The 22,500-nt window shown below is 43.0% G+C and overlaps 1 protein-coding gene across 4 annotated transcripts in view; it reads right to left on the bottom strand.

Moving 5' to 3' along the window:
- ntrk2a (neurotrophic tyrosine kinase, receptor, type 2a) overlaps nucleotides 1-22,500 on the bottom strand; it is a 67,058-nt gene that overhangs the window by 16,326 nt on the left and 28,232 nt on the right. For all 4 annotated transcript variants that reach the window (XM_030359293.1, XM_030359290.1, XM_030359291.1 and 1 more), the window contains 2 exons: nucleotides 6,449-6,634; nucleotides 640-770 (listed from right to left, as the gene is read on the bottom strand). In XM_030359293.1, coding sequence (XP_030215153.1) covers nucleotides 640-770; nucleotides 6,449-6,634 — 317 coding nt within the window. The remainder of the gene's footprint in view (nucleotides 1-639; nucleotides 771-6,448; nucleotides 6,635-22,500) is intronic.

Below are 22,500 nucleotides of genomic sequence, written 5' to 3'. Positions count from 1 at the left end.
GCGAGGAACATCCTGCCCCATCGGAAACTGTTCACCCCCCCTCACCCCCCTTCAGCGGTCAGTGGTTTCAGTTGTCAGGTTGTCACTCAGTCTCGTGCTGAGGAAGGGTCTTAGGGGTTTTAAGGAGGAGACATTGAAGTCGATGTCTAAGGCTATCATCAATATTCTTTAGGTCCTACAGTCTACACGTTGTCTGCACATTGAGTGCATTCAAGATCCGAAAGGTTTTCAACTTTTTAATAAAAATGAATATTTTGTGTATTTTTTTGTTTCTGCGTATTGTACAGAGTGTTCATTATCCCCTTTCATGCTGTTCCTTTCATGCTGTCCTTGTCTTTGACCTTGACACTGTTTTTGTTTTCAATGCCGCTTTCTTGGCCAGGTCTCTCTCGCATTTTTTTTCAAGTTGGGAGTAGGATGTCCAATTAGTAAGTAAGTGAGAAGTGAAAAGGAGTGAATGATATCCATTTAGTTACGGAGAGGTTGACGGTTGATCTTTTTTTATACACATTCTTACGGACGCATTTTCGAAAAAACTATTGCATTGTACTCTACATATATGATCCTTTCACATTGAAAGATACACAGACATACACCACCAACACACCAATCAACAGGACTCCCCCACACACAGCTTACCTTGACGGCCACCAGTATCTTCTCTTGCTCAGGCGACAGGTTGTAACACTCTGCGAGGAAGACTTTGCCGAAGGCCCCTTCTCCCAGCTCCCTCTTCAACACGATGTTATGTCTTTTAATATGTTGGACAACTAGGGAGAGACAAAGCAGAGCACACGAGAGAGATGAGAGAGAGTGTGTGTGTGTGTGTGTGTGTGTGTGTGTGTGTGTGTGTGTGTGTGTGTGTGTGTGTGTGTGTGTGTGTGTGTGTGTGTGTGTGGGTTGGGGCGGTGGGTTGGATGGAGTAAGATAGAGAGAGAGAGAGAGAGAGAGAGAGAGAGAGAGAGGTAATGTCTCTATTTTTTCATGTCAATCCCAATAGTGCCATTTATACTTCTACCTATGTGTGTGTGTGTGTATGTGCATGTGTGTGGGGGTCTCTCTGTGTGTATGAGCTTTGATTTTTCTTAGAGCTTTATAATGACATTAAACTCTTTTCAGAGAGATGGGTGCTAGACGCAATGTGATGCACACTCTCACAGAGCAACGCTCTAGATTACACACAAGCAAACACCAACACACAAATAAACACACCACACACACACACGCACAAAGAAACAGACACACAACTACACACAAACAGACACACACATACACCGACCCAGACACACACACACACACACACACACACACACACACACACACACACACACACACACACACACATATATACACAGAGTCACACACACACACACACACACACATACGCACACGCATACATTTTTCATACAAAAAATACATACATACATGAAATAAAATAAAATGATCCACATGCATGCATGCACACTCACACACGCACACACAAACACACAAACAGCAGGACACCAATAACAGAGATTTATGTGTGATGAGATTAAGAGATGCATTCGAAGAAAGCCCCCCCCCCCTCCACCTCTCCCACTCAGACTATCACATTAGAGCCAGCCTAAACTCTAAGAAGCGGCATCGATCTCTAGACTATGAGTTACAGAGCCCCACCATAACCCAATATTACAGAGAGAGAGAGGCACGGAGAGGGAGAGAGAGAGGTTGGCACAGACTCCGAGAGGGAGTTGTCGACAGAAGAGAGAAAGAAGCAAGTCCCTATGAAAGTGAGCCCAAGGAAGAGGATAAGAGAGGATGAAAATAAAGACGTGGATGAAAATATCCTGAGTACACCACAGAGGCTCAAAGGCACCTTGGTGTACAGTATACGCGCATAACATGTGGCAGAATTAAAAAAAAACACACACTGCGATGAGCTTGTATGTTTCATCAACTCAACGAAGAGCACCCAGCTTTCCTTCTGCACCGACTGCGCTATATAAACCCCACGTCCCACGTGTTTTGGTTATCTGCTATTCACTACCGAGCTGCTCCTGCTGTTGTTCTGATGGGTGTTCTGTTTACCCATCCACGCAAGCTTATCATCACTTGGTGTTTGTGCCCCCACAGTGTGTTGTTGTCAGTGTTTTTTTGCAATGCTGTCTGCGGAAGATACGTGCTATGTTGTTCACAGACACAGACTGTTTCTGAATGGAGGTGCCATTCTGCTCACCAAAGATAAAGTGAGCAGTATGTATCTCTGGCTGACAGAACAATTAAGCACAATTATCTTTTCTCTCATCAAACCTGTGTCTGCTCCATCTTTAATTTCTTTATTATCGCTCTGCCCTCTGTACAAGCCGTTCCCCGAGGAGTTGAATGACATCACATTTGTGCAGACAATTTCCCCATATCTGCCAATGTGTTTTATAATATATTCAAAAGCCGACCCCTGTTCCTCCTTGCTAGGGCCACAAACAAATCATACCACATCGCTATCAGGAATACATTTTCCAATCAACCACCTGTGTAGTGCTCTCTTTCCCCCTCCTCCCATTTCTCTCTCTACCTCTTCCTCCCCTTACCCCTCCTCTTCCCCCTCCACCTCACCCTTTCTCCCCCTCCTCCGGCTCTCTTCCTCCATCTCATGCTCCACCCCTCCTCCCTTCTCCTCATCCATTTCCCATTCCACCTTCTCCTGCTCCACCTCCTCCAACGTTTACCTCGCCCTCCTCCACCTCCTCCCAGCCCCTCCTCTTTTGCTTCTCCGGCTCCACCTCCTCCAACGTTTACCTCGCCCTCCTCCCCTTCCCCCAGTCCCTCCTCTTTTGCTTCTCCTGCTCCACCTCCTTCTCTGCGGTTCCCATGCCCCCTTTGTCCCCAGCACTTCAATCATTATTATTCTCATTCCCTTCAGTGTGTCCCCTCACACCTATCCCCTAATCGGCATTCCAAGTAGCCTGGGCCCTAATGCGTTTACATGCGGAGGGACACATTTAGGCTCCAAATCAGCCTCTTCATCCCCCCCCACCCCCGAACAACCCGGTCCTCAGCCCCCCCCCCCCCTGCCCCCATCGACCGGCCCCCTCCCATTGTTCTGGTGGCTGGAGTGTTGTCTGCATGGAAACAGCGCAGCAACACAAAGTCGTTGAGTGCACACTGGGGCAATTTCACACGAGCAATCATATAGGATCTAGCCTCATCAAATCCTGATGATAATTCCCCCCCCCCCCCCCCCCCCCCGAATAAAGGAATCATCTGTGCATTACGGTTGCTATACCAACTGTTGTTGGTAACCAAGGAGGGAGAGTGTGAGAGGTGCTTTCTCTCCTTCTGGCTCAGCTTTCCCTTCCTATTCACTCTCAAGTAGTGCTTACAGAGCCCTGGTGAATCAAAGGATCCCAAACTGCACTACATCCCATGTTTAACTAGTCTGTATGTTGTCGTGCTATTTCACACTACAACAACTATGTTGTTTTGGCTAGTATTTTTGTAATCTGCATGATAATCATCATAATATTAATCAAATAAAAAAATGAAAATTATTTAATTAAAATAATAACAATTGGCACCGCTGAAAAACAAGATTTAAAGAAAATACTAATAGAACGTAAAAAATAATCGTTTAAAACAGAAAAAAACAGGACCGTAAGGTGAGGGAACGCACTAAAACGATGCACTTCAATAATGCGCACACAGGAGGCAGAAATGTATATAGTGTAACGCAAAGGGGAAATTACATTTCAACGAAAAAAGGAAGGAAACATCAATATGGGAGGCTAGAGGAAACATATACAGCGGCTGACTACAGAGAAGCCTGGCCCAGCCGTTCATAGTGGAGAGCCCTATGACGTCGCTCTGTGAAATAGATGCTGGGGCTAATCCCATCGACGGCGAGGACACCTGTTCCTCTTCCCCCCCCCCCCCCCCCCCCCAACATCCTCTCTCCTCTGCGGTGGTAACACACTTGACAGTCATACATACCCCAATCATAAACTCTCAAATTATGCCACTGATTGGATGTAAAGGGTCCCAATTTTACCACCAGCTGTGTACAAGCCTACCATCCAGTAGACTAACCAGTAGGCTAATCAATCCAGCAGTACCTCCGTGTGGATCCGTGTGGGATGTTGTGTAACGCCATTATAGGATCTCATTTTAAATGACTTGTCATGGCTAATTAACATCACACCTGGTAGTAAAATCGATGCCATAAAAAATGTGATGGAATGTAAACATCATTTTCATATTGCCAGTTTAGGGGGGGCATTGGTCCAATCTGGCCAAATTCTTTTACTTCTTTAACTATTGCCTTTCTTTTGATCGGTATACTACACAGAAACTAACAATGAGCCGCTGGCAGTCTGGTTGCATCGATAAAAACGGATCAATTGTTTGCATTAGGGTCTTCCCTTTATTACAGCAACGCTAATTTGTTATGAACCTGACCTTCAGACGCAAACACACATCCACACCCAGCTTCCCCCCCACACACACAGACACGCACGCACACACGCACGCACACACACACACACACACACGCACACACACACACACACACACCACACATAAACAAATACACAGACACCCACAGCCGCAATCATAGATAATAGTTTTGACCGCATTGATTATTATTGATTGGTTTTTAACCTCATCATTAGCTTTTTAAGTCTATCCTGTGGGTTTACGGTAGGGCTATAAATGATGCAGTTGCTGCAACCAGGAGTCTCTTCCACTATACCCAAGCCCTCCTCCACTGTACGGCCTCCTATGGGATGCAAGACCGCAGACACACACACACACACACACTCACAAACACACACACAGTTTCATAATTTACTGTAAGGCGAGGCCATAGGCTCAAGAGGCTCACTACTTGCCAATAAACCTGAGGGTGGTTTGATGGAGCGGGTCGATATTCCCGCACTGTCTTGTGGTCGGCTATCTCCGTTTGCCGACATTGTTTTAATTGTCTGGTTTCCCAGCTTTGCTATTGTATTTCTTTTTACCTCCTCTATTTGTTAACACTTGCGTTTGATATAGTATCGTACTCCTCGGTGTTATGCAAGGGGCGTTTGTTAGAGGAGGACGTTCTGTATTCGCTGGAGGAAAGCAAAGCCTTTGGACATCATTCCTGTTCTTCCTTTAGGTCCACATGGACTGACTCAGGCAGGCTCTTCATGAATGGACGCAGACATCTACACCTACATACATACATTTACACACCAAACCGCAGCACTTGTATGCGTGCACACACACTCTTTTGCCTGGACACACTTCTTTTATCACCTTCCACTTCTTATCAGCATGTCCAAGGCCATCGCCATGGAAGCAGGGAAGCTGTTGCTATGGTAACCTCCCGTGTATGCACACACATCCTTGTAGACATGCATATTGACACATACACAGGGAGAAGCTAACAGACAAGCAAACACCCACCCACACACACACAGGCACATACACAAAAACATACACATGTTCATGTGTGTGTTCATGTGTGTGTATGTGTGTGTACATGTGTGTGTGTCTAATGGCAAGGCAATAGACATGAGAGCTACTCAATTGTCCCCTGTGTAACTGCCAGCATTTACCCTATTTCTCTCCTTTTTTCAGTAGCTTCCCCTCTTTGTGTGGCATTTAACAAAGCTCAGAGGCTATGTTGTTCATGAATTTGAATACATTTTTTCCATAAATAAATGTGGTAAGGAGTAGGACTTCTTTCAGAGGTAGTAATTGGCTGATCTGGATATGCTAACAGCTGTTACATTTTGTTAGGGCCCAAGGTTTTTCAAGAAACTCCACAGAGGGAAGCTCTGGGAAAAGCGAAGATACCGACAGCCTCTATCCTTTTGGGGGCAAGTTTTATAAAAACAGTGGGATCGATAAAATGACGTAGAGTTTGACGTCTGACACTTGCTGAAAAAAACGGATCTCACTGTTGTGGATCGCATAACAGCATGTTCTCATGTTTTCACGTAGTAACGTAGTAGGAGCTGTCAGCCTGCTTTGAACATTATATGATGGTAACACCGTCATGCATTCCAAAGTGCCTCAAAGCGAGTTCCCAAGCTCGAATACGGACCGGATCAATAATTCGGTCAGATCAAAGAGACAGAGATAGTGCAAGTATTATAAAAGCAGTTTGATCAATAAACTCTCTGTTTGACGTCTGACACTTGCTGACAACACACTATTTATATGTTGTCATGTTATTTAGGATAAAGATGCACTGCTTCGCATTTTAAGTTTGTTAACTTAGGTAGGGTACTGTGCTTCTGTTGTCTCACATCATACAAGCATACATTTGTATGTTTGAAAACAGTGCTTAACATGCTGAAAATTTCAACTTGAAGCTTAGGCTTGCAACACGCCTCGTAGTGTTACATGTTCTGACCCAAAAGCTCCTTAATGAATAGCCAATACGACGAGGAGTGCCATTGATAAAGCCAAGCAGAATAAGACTTACATGTGTCCGATTTAAGGCTGTGACTGCTGCGGAAGTACTGGGGGTTCTCGATGACTGGGATCTTGGTCATGCCGATGATCACAGCGTCCGGGCCCATCTCTGAAGACGAGGGCGTGTTGCTGCCGTTGGAGACATGATGAAGAGGCGAGGCTGAGTCATCGTCGTTGCTGATCACCGACGATGGACCTGTGAGAAGCAGGAGAGCACACATAAACAACAATGATTGTCTTATAACAAATAATGAGAACAAAAAGTATATAATCAAACTTATTTATTGTGAGCGATAGTGTTAATATTGAGTACATTTCTTTATCACGATTCCTCTTAATTAGAGTAGGATAAATTCAGCTATGATAGAGGACAAGACTGATTGAATGAATGACAGATTAGACACCCCCAGCAGACACAAGGGTTCTACAGAGACCGGGCAGAGTGAGGGACACAACATGTCCTTCCAGTTCAAAATGAAACCAAATGTTCTCGCTACCTGACCCGTGCATCTAATTCAGCAACAGCAGATCACAGTGCCTTTGAAGGCTGATTCGTTCCATTCCTTCGTTACTAAGATAAGGGTATTCTATAATAAGGGCAGTCTATGATAAGGGCAGGCTGGGAACACAGTGAACACAAGAAAGTGGCAATCTCGAAGATTTCCATTTCATTCGCTTATCGACACGTATGTCGATAAGCGTAACTGCAGCTGTGTCTTTGGACCTCACACAGAGATCAAACAGTGTTTCCTGTGTGGTGTCAGTTAGATAGCAGTCGGTTGCCTGTCCATGCTATCATAGGCTGGAAAAAACTGTATACCGCCTCACACATAAGAAGGGAGTTGAAGGTGGAACAACAGCTGCTGGGTGATGGAAAACCAATCACTAACCGTGCGGAGCTCAGGAATGTCAACAGGAAAGATGTTAAATGTTCAAAGGGCAAGGGTTTTAAAACACTTCAAACTGGTTGCTCTAAAAGGCAGGTTGCACCACACCTAACCTATGCCCTTGTATTATAATGAAATCAGACGATAATATTTACCTCATACAGCCAGTAAATCCATTGAGCCACAAAAAAAGAAATAAGCTAATAACACTAGAAAACAAGAGCATGGCAAGGCATGCCCCCTCGCCAAGAATAACTGAAAAACCTGAGCAGGACGTGAGTCAGAGCAGAGAAAACCTAGGGATCACACTGCGCCCCGGGTTGTCCCTGGCAGATGAGCCGTTTGTTGTGGTAACAGGGGGAAAGTGTTTTATTTGTTCATAATTAAGGGAAGGAATAATAAGTTGGAATTCAGACAGTCGCGCCTGGTGTGACTTTGTTGCTAATTGACTGTGACCTAGGTGTGATAACAAGGTAAACACTGGCTTCTCTTTTGTCTTCTTCTGCGAGGACTCTATGGCATGATACGATTCAGAATTACAAACACACTGCAAAAGAAACAACCAGTCACACACAAAGTCTCACAAATCAGACTTATTAACTTCTGGGTTCCGAGACAACCAGACAAACCTAAATTGGCCCTGTGTAACACTAGCACTAAGACACACAAACACACTCCCATTCACATTCCAATACACTGAAAAACTGTTAGTTTCTTTGCTCCAAACAATCCCTCAACTGTATATATACTTAAATTATTAGAAAACATTGATACAGATAAAGCTTGACCTTGGCTGTAGACCACAGTAGAACGTGTGCGTGTGTGTGTGTGTGTGTGTGTGTGTGTGTGTGTGTGTGTGTGTGTGTGTGTGTGTGTGTGTGTGTGTGTGTGTGTGTGTTTGTGGGCTTGTGTTTTTGTGTGTGTGTGTTTGTGTGTGTGTGTGTGTGTGATGTGTATTTGTGTGTGTATTAGTGTGTGTGTGAATGAGTCTTTGGATTCCTTCATCCATCCCAGCATTTCATCAGCCCATCTCGGGATGTCAGTTGAGAGGAATAACATACACATGCAGACATGTCAAAACAGAGGTCTGCTGAAAGACATAGACATGCGCATTCTTCAACCTCTCTCTCTCTATTTCTCTCGCTCCCCCTCGCTCGCTCGCTCTCTCTCTCTCTCTCTCTCTCTCTCTCTCTCTCTCTCTCTCTCTCTCTTTCACACACATAAACACACACACACACACACACACACACACACACACACACACACACACACACACACACACACACACACACACACACACACACACGTACACACACACACACACACACACACACACACACATACACATACACTTGGGCCTTAAAACCATACTTAAATTACTTACAGGGAAGTGTACTATTACATATCCTCAAACACCCTCGCTCAGACATGAAGACCTCCCATGACACTTGACAGAACTAATGTTGTAAGCTGTGCAGGCCATGAGAATTATTTCCCAGGAGCAGCGATGTGCATGGATGTGTTTCCACCTCGTACTGTTGGTTTTTGTGGTCAAGGGAATGAGCTGACTGTATCCAGAGAATTCCATTCCTTCTCATCCATTGTCCTTTCTTTCTTGCCTCTCAAATTAGGCCCAAGGTACTGCTGAATGGTGAGAGGCTTTGGTGCTTGTGTGTGTGTGTGTGTGTGTGGTGTGTGTGTGTGTGTGTGTGTGTGTGTGTGTGTGTGTGTGTGTGTGTGTGTGTGTGTGTGTGTGTGTGTGCGCGTGTGTGCGTGTGTGTGTGTGTGTGTGTGTGTGTGTGTGTGTGTGTGTGTGTGTGTGTGTGTGTGTGTGTGTGTGTGTGTGTGTGTGTGTGTGTGTGGGTGTCTCTATGTGTGTGTCTGTGTGTGGGAATGTTTGTGATTTATACTGTTTCAGTAATCTTAAGAGCTTTTTAGAACGAGGAATAACAAATAATACCAAAGTGTGAGTGTGTGTGTGTGTGTGTGTGTGTGTGTGTGTGTGTGTGTGTGTGTGTGTGTGTGTGTGTGTGTGTGTGTGTGTGTGTGTGTGTGTGTTTTGGTGACTGTAAGAGGGCCTCTTAAGGGCCTCATACTGTGTCTCTGACGGGGCCCGTGTAATTGTGCTGTCACTGAAATTATACAGTCAGGTGACATGTCTGACCTCCAGGTTTATCAAAACAGTGAAGGAGTCTTTGAAGAATTTGTCTTTATATTCACAAAGCTTTGTGTTTCAACCCACACATGGTCATGAACCCAACACTCTATCCCAACACTATAAACGTACACACACACACACGCACGCACACACGCACGCACGCACGCACACACACACACACACACACACACACACACACACACACACACACACACACACACACACACACACACACACACACACACACACAGAAACACTATTATTAATTCCCTTCAGTCACATCCCACCCCCCTGTTCCCCAAATAAATTCTAACAGCAATGCAATAGCATGTGAATTGTAAATTCTTTGTTTTCTTTAACCTTTCTCAGTTGACATGTATTCAGTTGTTAAGTATATGTCTTATGTAGACCCACAGACAGAACTTGCATTCCTTTCAACAGTGAGCACTGCTAATGTAGCGTGCGGTCGCTCTTTTGATTCAACACTGCTAATGCGTTGAGTGGTTTTACCACTGTCGACCTGCTCCCAGAGGATGAGATTGATTCACACTCCAACACCGCGGATGTGGTCCCTTCTTAATGTGTGCAGGGCACGTTAGCAACTCAAAAGCGTAAAAGTGTCAGTTGGTAGAGATGCGTTATGTTCAGTTTAGGTACTAGCTAGCAGGCCCACTGAGGGAGAGGGTGACTACATTCGCAATTAGCCAATTAGCCAACGTTTTTATCCAAAGCAACTTACAAGCAAGGCCACAATCAAAGGATACAATCAAAATGTAGAGTAGTTTTACTCTACATATACCATTAGTTTGTATTCTTCCAGTGAGGTAACGAACACTGTTATTTTTTATCAAACACCTGAAATAAATATGGGATATTTAATTGAATATATTAGAGCTTAAATCTATATGTTCCCAAAGTAAATAATATGATAGATTCTCTTCATGAAATGTAATTAATTTCAGTGAAAGTGTCTGTCCTTAATTTGTCAATATTTATTTTAAGCACATGGTTTATAGGATGTAGGAAAAAGGAAAAAACATTATTATCAATTAGCTTGTCAATATGTTTGTCAATGTGTGTGTGTGTGTGTGTGTGTGTGTGTGTGTGTGTGTGTTTGTGTGTGTCTCTGGGTCTCAGGGTAGAGAGTGTGCAAGCGGGCGAGAGAGAAGATAAACCGAGCGAGAGTGGGGGGTTAAGATCATTAGCAGAGAGGGGTCAAAGGTCAGATTGCTATGAATGCTTTTTAGCCGAGGGGCATAGGAAGACTGTGTGTTAGGTTCTCCTGTGTTTGTTTGTTTACGTGGATGCGTGAGTGTGCATGTGTGTGTGTGTGTGTGTTTGTGTGTGTGTGTCTGTCAGTGCATGCTAATGTGTTCGCCTTTGGAATGAGAAAGCGAGTGTGCAAGCGGGCGAGAGAGAAGATAAACCGAGCAAGAGTGCGCGCACGCACGCGCGAGAGAGAGAGAGAGAAAGAGTTATCGGTGATGGAAGGAGATCCTCTTAGGAGTAATTTGGTGGAGGGGATGACGGGAGGGAGAGAAGAGGGGTGAGAGAGAGAGAGAGGGTGGGGGGTGAGAGGGGGAGGAGAGGGTTGAAGGTGTAAGTGGGGTCAGGTCTTGACCCAACACCGTTAATAGACATGGAACTGCTGTTTAAAATGTTGGACAACTGGCTCCCAGCACTCACTGACATCGAGTCAGCCTCGCGAATCCCCAATAACCTGCTGCTAAAGTCTATAAGGTCAGCAGGTGGCCCCCAGATTAATATTTGCTTCTCCAATATTGGCTCATTTGCACTCTGGTCTCAGGCTCGCGCTTTCATGTCCCTTTGGAGAAAACGTCCGCCAAATTGATACAATTCAAATGTCAATTTGCCTATCTCCTGCCAAATATAACCTTTTCGTCGTGATATGAAAACATTTTGTGTTCATCATATTGCAATTTTCTGTTGCAATTTGTGAAGTGGGCTTTCCGATCATTAAAGTTGGTGATGAAATAAGACTCTCTGACATGACTTGAAATCATGTATCTGACATGAGATTATTCAAAAAGTGTTTGAGAAAAGGACACAGAACGCAGTGGGAATACATGCCTATCCTTCCAGCTCCTACAAACGAAAGCCCGATGCCAAGCCTCTTCAGAGGACCTCCCTGAAGGGCCGCTGTGTGAGATGATTGCTTTGCAGCAGATGTACCACAAGCAGAACAGAGGCAAAAAGATGTGTTCCCCAGAACAGGTACAAGGGCTAAGATCCAACAAATCCCCAAGATGTTTGACCGAGGCTACATTCTAAGGACGACGCTGCCATAAACAGATCTGCGGCCCCATCTCAACACAAACAGTTTTCCCTCTTTTAAGGTAGACCTACTTAGGTTTCCACTGCAGACTCGGTGGGGCTGCACAAGTCTTGAAGGCGAAGGGGCTCAGCACTGGAGCAGTGCAGTGCTACTGCCTCTATTGATCTTTTTTTAGACTCTCTGGACACACCTCAGACAAAATGAATCAATTTAGTGGTTCGCTTGCCCCAGGCGATGGATGTAGCCAGGCTATTACGAGATTTAAGAACATCAGGACACGTCAGTCAGTGTGATTCAAGCGACGACTGCTGGTCTCTCACTTGGGGAAGCACGCTGGGAGAAATTCCGGCAAACCATGAGCTTTGTTCTTTGTAAAAATACGGCGGCATTGTCCATTGCCAGATTCCCGTAATTGGTTTTGAAAGGGAATTGCTCATCATGTGTCCCATTAATGCAACATGAGAGGTTGATTCAACTACCATTAACCACTTTGACAACTAGCGTCTTAGACCGAGTTCTCTCCATTAAAAACGGCCCAATGTCCTTCACACTGCGCTCAATGAATGCCACCATGTAATCCTTAAAAAAACCACGGAACCGTAAACATGATTGTTTGCTTTTCTTTGATTTGTTTGTACCTTCCCACTTTACCCTTTTTACCTGCTCTTGTATTAATAAAAAATGGTGGCCATGAAAGTGCCTTTTTAATTTTTTTAGTGCTAAGCTAAAATCCTGCTTGAATATTTATTGAAAAATACGGTTACTTAGGTCATGATAAATTGAACCTTGTGGGCTCAATGCTCCCCCATTTCTTGAGGGGTTAGCCAGGCCCTAGTCGCTGGGTCCCACTAGTTCGCCGTCAGCGAGCAGACCCTGCGTGAGGTACAATGAGCACATTGATTGGACAGGGTCAGGACCTTAAGGGCACCAGAGGAGATTGAGGGGAGGCAGTGGGCACGGAGATGAGGGGGAGGAGGAGGAGAAGGAGGAGGAGGAGGAAGAAGAGGAGCCTGAGGAGAGCTGCCACTCCTAACCTCCTATGACCCTCAGGTGCACTCTGCAGTACACACAGAGACACGCACAAAAACGCACGCAAACACACACACACACACACACACAAACACAGACACAAACACTCCTGCCTAAACACACACACACACAGGCATGCATACACAAACACACACACATGGCCACATGATAACCCAAAGGACAGCCAGTTTACCCAAACAGGCAAGGTGTTACACACACACCACACACACTAATATAAAGTAACAATTTTTTTGTGTGCAACCATTTCACATGCCTTTACCCTTACAGGCAGAGTAAGTGTAAATGTGAACCAACACACATATGCATGCCCGGGATTACATCCACGCGCAAACACTCACACACACGCTGCAAAAAACACAGAATTGGTAACCAACCACACACATGCCCGCACACACACAAACACACACACACACACACACACACACACACACACACACACACACAAACACACACACAAACACACACACACACACACACACACACACACACACACACACACACACACACACACACACACACACACACACATACACACACACACACACACACACACACACACACACACACACACACACACACACACACACACACATACACACACACATACAGACCTACCCACACACAAAAACAGACACACAAACAGAAACAGCATTGGTAACCTGAAGCCAGTGGTCTCTATGCTGCTATCACCCTGCTAAATACAGTACAGGAAGTCAGCTATCGATCCAAAAGGAAACGGTTTCTTTTTGGTTATTTGTCTCAAAATGCTTTTCACTGTGACAGTTCAGCCATTTTTCTGTTTTCTATGATTTTTGCTTGCTTGCATGAGCATTTCCAGGATATTAGGTGTCCTAAAAGAGTGCTTGGGTGGGGAGAAAAAATTAGCAATAAAACCCAACTAAGCCAGAGGTCCAGAAAAACAGGAAATTCAGAGGTAATGTGTGGCAAGGCATCAGCAGAGTGAAATATATTCAAAAAGTAAGGAAATGGTCAAATAGAGTGAGCAGGAAAGAGATGGAAATAGAGGAGGCATAGAGAGAGAGGGATGATGAAACCTAGACTGAGGAAGGAGGAATAGAGAAATAAAAAAATGTAGGAAGGTGGATAGGATTTCCTTTAGGTTGCAGCGAGATAAACGGCAGCCTGGGACTAGGTGTAAATGTGCCTGTGCCAGTCAAGTTCTGCTGGTCTCAGTGCAGAGTCCTATCAGGTTGCATACGACACCCCTGTTGGTAAAAATAGACGGGCCCTTCCCTCTGTGAGTCTGAGTTTTCTGCTCATGTGTCCCTCTCAATTTGTGTGTCTCACTCCCCACCCCTTCTCTCGGGTCTGCCTCGTAGCGGACCCCACTCTGCTAGGTTATCAAGCCATTACAAGCTATTTATTTGAAACCCAACCTTTTTGTGACATCACAAGTGGGGTTGTCAGGTGGGGTCAATTAAGTATGGCTTAACTGCAGCCATTGTGAAATGGCTCGTTAACCTCACACCTGGTGGTGAAGTAGAAACCCCTCAACACAACCCATCTTCTGGTTGGCCTCTGACTCTGTTCTGCCATTAGGGGAACACAAGCATTGTGTCTTTAGGAAACACCCAACATCTGCCAGGACAAGCTCCTTCAATGTCCGACAACAACAAAGAGACTATATTTTCCATATTACCTCACATTATTTCAGCATCTTGGATGGAACGAACACAGAAATCATCAGATAAACTGCACTGGGTGACAGGGACAAGATAGAATGGCCCAATAAAACAACATTTGAAGTACGCAGAGACACACTAAGGCGTAATGGCATATGATTTATATTTATGGCGGCCCATTGATAGTACTTTTGCTGTGCTGTGTAAAATCTGGTTGCCCCACATCAGCAAACCAACACATAGGTCTGACAAAAGGTGATGTAGGTAATGGTCTGTAAAAGGGACTGTAATGCACTCTTTGCGCTTTCTTGCCAATGTAAGGAAGAGAGTGTGGGGCTACGAGGGAGACCTGTGCGGATGATGAATTACTCATATAAAGCACTGAATGCATAATGTTGCCGGTGGAGGGGATCATTAGGAGTTTAATGATTGCAGTGTCAAAAGAGATGAATTGAAGGCTCTGCTGCAACTGCATAGCAACGAGAAAGGTGTATCGACCAATCATAGCCCTGTTAAATTCAGAGCAGGACTATTAAATATGTATTTTCACCCATCAAATTTCCAGCCTAAACACTACATAAAGTAGCACTCTATAATGCCAGGTTTATAACACTAAGATACCTTGGAGACCTCCTTGATTGTAATAAATGACACCGGTAGCGAAAGGGAGCACTTTTGTCAAAAGAGATGACAGGATTTAATGTATTAGAAATAATGCATGCATGAAAAGCTGTGTCTTTTTAACTATGGAGGACTCTCCCACTGAAATAGAAAGAAAGTAGCATGCTTTGACCCATTAAGTTACCTTAATGGGTCAAGGAATTCCTTTTAATATTATTATTAGGATGCTTTGGATTACAAATACTTCTATTTAGGATAATATAACCACCAAAGAAAAATACAATCCATTAGCTGCCTAGAAAGTTCACCTTCGTCCAAGAAATTCTTTCTTGAGATGTTGAAGGCAGCCTCTTATATGCTGAATATACTGACTGAAAGGGGATGCTACATGAAATAAGTACAATCACTGCTTGCATCATGGAGGGATGTGAGAGAATGCTGGAGGAGCAGAGACTGAGAAGAAAGGAAGAAAATTCGAAAGAAATTCTTTGGCACGTCGTTGAGCTCAAAGATGCTGAGCATTGGCAGGAGTAGTACTCTTTGTTTCCCATTTTTTTGTGACCGAACAATACAATACAATAAAATGTACGGAAATTAAAATGTACTCATGCACGACAAAAAGAACAAAACACACATTTACACATAGGACACTATTACCTTTTTTATTTATAATATTCCCTCTCAACAAAAAAAACTGGAAAAGAAATTGGAACAAAAGACAAAACAATATGCAACGGAGAAGGCAACCACATAGCACAGGCTCTCGAACATAGCTTTGAGGTTGATCTCGGAATACAAGGAAGAGTATTGTGATGCTGTGATGTCCAAAGCCTGTGGTCTGTATTTGTTTTAAGCACATTGTCATATATGTCTGTTATCTATTATTTTCCTGTAACAAAGATCAGATCCGGCCGGTGGAGAGGTATCAAAGTTGTCGTGCATTTACAAAAGATTTGTTTAGTTAATTTAAAATTGTGGCTTATTGCCTTTACCAAGTAACTTTCTCTGAGAACAAAAGTGCTATATTCTTAATAGGTTGAAATGTAAAAGAAACCAATAAGGTACCATAATCAATATCTAATACCCCTCACAAATTAAACAAAGAGGACATAAAACACCATGGAGATTAAATAACCGAAATTTGTTTTTGCTTCCAGTTTCAAAGATTTGCCTCTTATCTCACTTCACAGTGTTAGAATTACTCAATGTATAGTTTATCCAAGTTCACGATTAAAAAATGACATTAATAGGCAACAGTAACATGTACCAATTTCATCTATACAACAAATATGTACAAATATGTGCAAAGCATTACAATTCAAACCTTGTTATTACCCCTTTAATTAAACAATTCCGTAGCTTTATCTTTTTTATTGTCATATCTGAAGTTTTTTTATCCAAAGCCAAGGAAAAAAATTGTCCCCTTTAGGATGAGTACCAAAAACCTCTCCTAAATATAACACAAAAACTGTCTACATTTTAAGCGGTAAAAAAGTCTACTTTCATTTTCCTAATAATGGAGCTTATTATTGGTTATGTAATTTTGTTAGATGGTCCTAAAATGTCACAGGTTTTCTTTGACACTTTGAAATATGATTGTAACTTTGATTAGTAGAATGTACATTTTAAGTTCAAACAATCCAGACCGTCGATCCTTAAACCAAATCTTGCCAAGCAACAAAGAGGTCAACTGTAGGATCTGTAATATGTTTAAAGGTGCAACGTGTTCGATTTCGCCTACTGCACAAATCGGTCTGGCACACTCCAAACAAATAGGGGGCAGTATATTACCAGAAAGTTCCTGTGTCTAATCATATTGCAAGAAACAAGGAAATGCACAGTCCCTCCCAAAGTTTTTTTGTCCCTGCTCCTCCCTTCCCCTCCCCCCTCCCCGAAACACATCGCTCCCCAGTACATAGCGCGAAGATTATTATTTAAAGTTAATTTGACCAATGGTGTCATCAAGTGATCTGGTAAGTAAGAACCAGCATTATATTTTTCAGCGTCATTTTGACATGATTTTCAAGAGGTTAGAATACGCCCTCTGGGCAGCACTACTTCGTCCTCCTCTCATGTTGGACTGAGGGCAGACTTGACACTGCAGTAAAGGCAATCGCCTCTTGAGCCACAAAGTGGTATAAAGAGATGGTACACTTACCATCTCTCAATACCTCTTTGCTACCTGGACTAGCTGCAGACTTTAAGGGGCAGGGAACCCAAACCTGTTTTAATCCTTTTTATTTGTACGTGGTATGTCTTAATTGATCATCAAAATATATTTATATTTATATATCTATGCCATTTTGGCAACTGTTACTAAAATAAGACTTGATTATAGAGAAACAGAACTCAAATCTGAGACTTGTTAACGTTCCACTCTGCTTGAAATGCAGTTGGCGATATTTTTGTGACGTCAAAGTCAATGAAAGAAAACTAGCGGCATAGTGTGCGTCAATATCTGGAGCTCAATCTTCACACTGATGGATATTAATGGCTGTGAGCAAGAGAGAGTTAGGCTTCTCGGACATCCATGGTATACATGTCCCCGGCCCGAGAGATGATTATGCTTCTCGGACATTTATTGTATAACGTGTTGCGCATACAACACCACTCAGCTGAAAACGCTTTTAGTAATTTCTCTGAAACACAATACAAAAACGTATTTGTGTTGTAGGCCATCTTTGAATGTTTTAAACTAATAATCATACACGTTGCACCTTTAAAGTGGCTTGCCACTTTCAACCTTACTCTTCAAAGAGAAAGCTTGAAATATTGAAACTCTACTCTGAACCTTGATTGGAAGGTTCAGAGTAGAGACCAAGAAGACCAAAACATTCAAGTATCGCTCCACTAACAAACTTCAGTAGAGAGATAAACTTCAAACAAATATATTGGCTTTTGGTCAGAGGAACCGCTGTTACAACCAGAATTTAATTTTCTTTTTCATTTTGTATTACTATGCATCCTTTTAAAGGTTCAAAAAGACATAAAGACACAGTCTTAGTATTGATAGCTGTGTAATTGTTTTCGAATGGCCAGAATGTTCTCTAAATCTTATTTTTCTTATTCTTTCATTTCAGTTCTTTAAGACCAAAAATAGATCTATTTTTTGTTTGAATCTATGTCTACATACAAACACACAAACACACTCACATTCACTCACACAGTAAGATACATACATTCATACAGAGAAACAACGATGAATTGTCTTCATCCTCCAAAGCATCAGGGCTATTTTAATCTGTTAGCATAGCCTTTGTTATTATTCTGTGCAAACAGATTTGGGTAAATAGTTGTAAATATTGCCTTTTATTTGTATATTTAGTGGAGCTACATTGAATAGAATAGGCAATAGCTTTCATTATTGCAGTGTGTTGATCCTACCTCCTCCTCCAAGGAGAATGTTTGTAATGACCTGGTTACCCTCTTCCTCACATATCGTCTGCTAACCCTCTTCATCAATTAGTTTCACCTTCTCAATCTCCCTCTGACCGCAGTGTTAACTCACTGGGGCGTATGTGAATGAATCTGTAAGTAGGAAATGTCTGGTACGTCTACATGAAAGAAAAAACACACGCCCTTAAATGGGCATGGACGACGAGCAGGGCCAATGAGACGCCACGGTGGGCAACAGAGAGGAACATGAGAGAGAACCCTTTTTGGAGGGATCTTTAATTGGATGACCTTTAGAGCTGGTTTGAAAAGGCTTAGCATTGCTTTAATGTGCTTCTTAGAGAGACTACAGACAATGTTTCTGCAACCAGTATGACAATATATAGGCCTATATTTTTTTAGATTATAGTCTAATCATTTTTGATATTTCTGAAACTTTGAATCTTTGATTGTTCCGTGAGAATTTCCAATTTTTCATTGTGTGATGATTTGTATGTGAGGAGACTGGCCTGAGTGGGCTTCAAATGCGTACTTCTGAAGATGTTTGTCTGTTAAGTCTGTGTGTAAGGGTGTGAGTGTGTTTGTCTATGTGTGTGTGTGTGTGTGTGTGTGTGTGTGTGTGTGTGTGTGTGTGTGTGTGTGTGTGTGTGTGTGTGTGTGTGTGTGTGATCAAAATAGTTCATAAAAGTAATTGTCTTGAGACCTTCTCCATGATGTTAAAGAAATTGCTGCCTGCCAGAGCAGTAGCGGAACAGCCTGCTAGGATTACAGCCAGGGACAATCTAAACAATGGAGCTATCTTATTCTTACAATGAAGTCTCAACTAAGTGATGTTTACTAAGTCTAAGTCAGTTGTTTTATATAGTTGTGTGTGCGTGTGTGGTCCAGTAAGGGGAATGGCAATGCTGTTAAAGTATAAGTGTGTGCTAAAGTGTTGTTAAAACAAATAGATCTTCATGGAGACCAAGGGCTTGAGTGGTGTACAAAGTCTGTTAAATCTTAACTGTGTGTGTGTGTGTTTGTGTGTGCGTGTGCGTGTGTGTGTGCGTGTGTGTGTGTGTGTGTGTGTGCCTGTGGGTGTGTGTGTGTGTGTGTTTTTTTTGGTGAAGATGTAGGTTAATGGCCGTCTCTGTTCGTTGAGCCTGAATAATTGATCCGATGGTTGGTTTTGATGCGTCTCTTAAGGCTTTCCCCTAATTGGTTGATCCCACTGTTGTTTCAGTATTTTACTTAGGCCTTCCACCTCTGGAGCTTGATTTTGCACAATGTCTACCTGGCAACTCTTTGACCTTGTGGTTATTACTGTTCTATAGTCTATAGTTTATAATATAATATTGGTCATCTGTCCAATCCCTAACTGGCCAAGTTAATACACAGTTTGTTCTGTGCACAGAGCACAAGCACACACACACACACACACACACACACACACACACACACACACACACACACACACACACACACACACACACACACACATGCATTCATCACTTCTTTGTTTCTGTTTTGTGTGTGTGTCTCCTTAGCGTGAGACCACCTCCACTTGGATGTTCTGAAACAAAACAAAACCTAAAGGACAAACAAAAAGACAAATCAACAACAACAGAAATAATCAAAACAACAACACAATACTTAACATAAAGAGAAGTAAACATAATGATAAAAAACAAAAATGAAATAATAATAATTGTAATAATAATTATAATAATAATAATGACAATACAAATAATTGCAATAATAATAATAATATCAACAACAAACAAACACATCTAATCTGCTTACTAACTCATTTATATTGATCGGGTCTTAGTTGCTGGAAATGTGAGTGATGCAGAAGAAGTCTGTGTTAAGGGTCTGCTAGTAGCTCTATTGAACATGACATTAGCCAATGATTGTTAAATGTTTTTTTTGTTAGGTAGGCAAGGAACACAAGGTTTCTGGAGCCAGCTTTGTTTGCCGTCTTCTGGTTGCTAGTGTCATTAAAAAACATACATCTAGTTCCTCCATGACCTTGTGCTGTGTGTGTACCCAGTCTTGATTTCTTTATGAGCTAGCTAGGCTCATAAACTCAAGGATGACAAAGCGATTTAGTTCAATTAGTGAGGATGTTATTAGGTGGATGCATGGATAATAGGAAAGACAGTTTAGTAAGAGATTGAATAAATCCACAATAAAAAAGCCCCACTAGAAACCATCATTACATCACCACCATTCCACAAATGTTACATCATTAGAGTGTATTCTCTACATGCAAGCAAGGTAACAAGGTGACAAGGTGACAAGGGAACAAGGAGATTGTGTTGCCGGGGGACCTCTTGTACAAACCAAGTGGATTCACTACAATGAAACAGAAACTCGTAGATGCAGTCAAAGAGAAGCAACCTTTAACCATGGTCACACACACACACACACACACACACACACACACACACACACACACACACACACACACACACACACACACACCCAAACTGATCGGCTACAGCCAATCGAAGCCAATCAACTTGTCAAATTAATTTACATTAATATTAAAACACAAGCTGGTACGGAATTAATTACTTAAGGGTTGAAAATGCGTCAAGGCAATTCTGAAAACAGCTGCCATGTTGTATTTTTGTTCGAGACTGTGCCAACCAAAACAAAAGGCCCAGCTGTGTCAGGGGATTTTACGGATAAAGCCCATCACACATTCAGTTTGTGACAGAGTAAAGGCAGCCAAAAGCAATATGCCTATCCCTGGATACAGGCGTCTGTATTCCAGCAGAGCAGAAGGGGCGAAAATTTATTGTAAAAACCTCCCAGAAGAAGGGAACAGAAATGTGATCTTCCCATAATTTCCAAAAAACAGCAGTCCGTTGATATGTCCTTGTGGTGGTCTTCTTACACTACTGAATAATTAGACATTAGCCATTCTGTTTTTTGCAGGTGATTTCCCAAACGGGAAGAGAATCGAAGACTGCTGGTATTTCATTGACCATAAAATATTTACATTCAGCAGTTTCTCAATCTTATTTTATTCAGGGAAGGATATCAGCATTAAGAAAAAGTCACTGTTGGGCTGGGTTTTTATCCGTAACAGCTTAAAGAAAAAATTGACTTATGTAACTCCTCTGGGTGAATCGCTACAGCAAATCTATATTTCATAAATCGACGCGTACGTGCGGTGTTGGACGCAATATGCAGGGAGTGGAATCAATAATTAGGAAGCTACACCAGTCATAATACGTAAGGAGACGCCAGCCAAGAACAACACAGCGGGGTGGTGTTCAAACAAACATATAAACCTTGAAAAGCATTCCCAAGCTGACGCCCAGGATCCCAGACGACAGGGGCCCGGGCGAGGCCCGCGCCGGTACCCTGCTCTCCAACCGCCTCCCTGGGGAGAGGAGCCCATTGGAGACCCAGGTTGGAACTGCTCAGACTCAGGAGCCATGTGGCGGGAACGACTCCATGGTAATGCTGCTAGTAAGGGTTCAACTTGGGAAGGTGATGGTTTGGCGGACCTTCCGTTGGGAGCTATTTCCACTATCTACCGGTGAGCCACCACCAGCATATAGTCTGTTACTGTGTCCAACACCTACACCAGTCGATGGACACTTTTATTTTCCAAAGAGAAGGATGGCAAAGCAGCTTGGTAGAGAGGAAACGAGCAAAGCGAAGGGCTCCTCTAGCAGGGGCCTTCTCAAAGTAGGATGTGCAAAGTGGGCTCTGGGGCCTTGAATGGTGAATCTGGCCAATTCTTTATGTGGAGATGAGAAGGGACGACAATTTCATTGACAATTCTGGGGTCATAGAAGCCGTGAAGCCTGCCTATTATGGTTGTTAGTTTCAAAGTGGACAATTTGTGTGTGTGTGTGTGTGTGTGTGTGTGTGTGTGTGTGTGTGTGTGTGTGTGTGTGTGTGTTTGTGCCTCCGAGCTGTGATCTTTGGTGAGTGTGTATGTGCCTGCGTGTTTGTGTGTTTGAAAGGTTGAAAGTCTGATCAATGTTGAAAAGGTAAGGGAAGAATAACAAG

This window comes from Gadus morhua, chromosome 6 (genome assembly GCF_902167405.1).
Source record: "Gadus morhua chromosome 6, gadMor3.0, whole genome shotgun sequence".
Classification (NCBI taxonomy): domain Eukaryota; kingdom Metazoa; phylum Chordata; class Actinopteri; order Gadiformes; family Gadidae; genus Gadus; species Gadus morhua.
The sequence above is the reverse complement of the archived record's forward strand: the minus strand, read 5'-3'. Positions and strand labels throughout refer to the sequence as shown.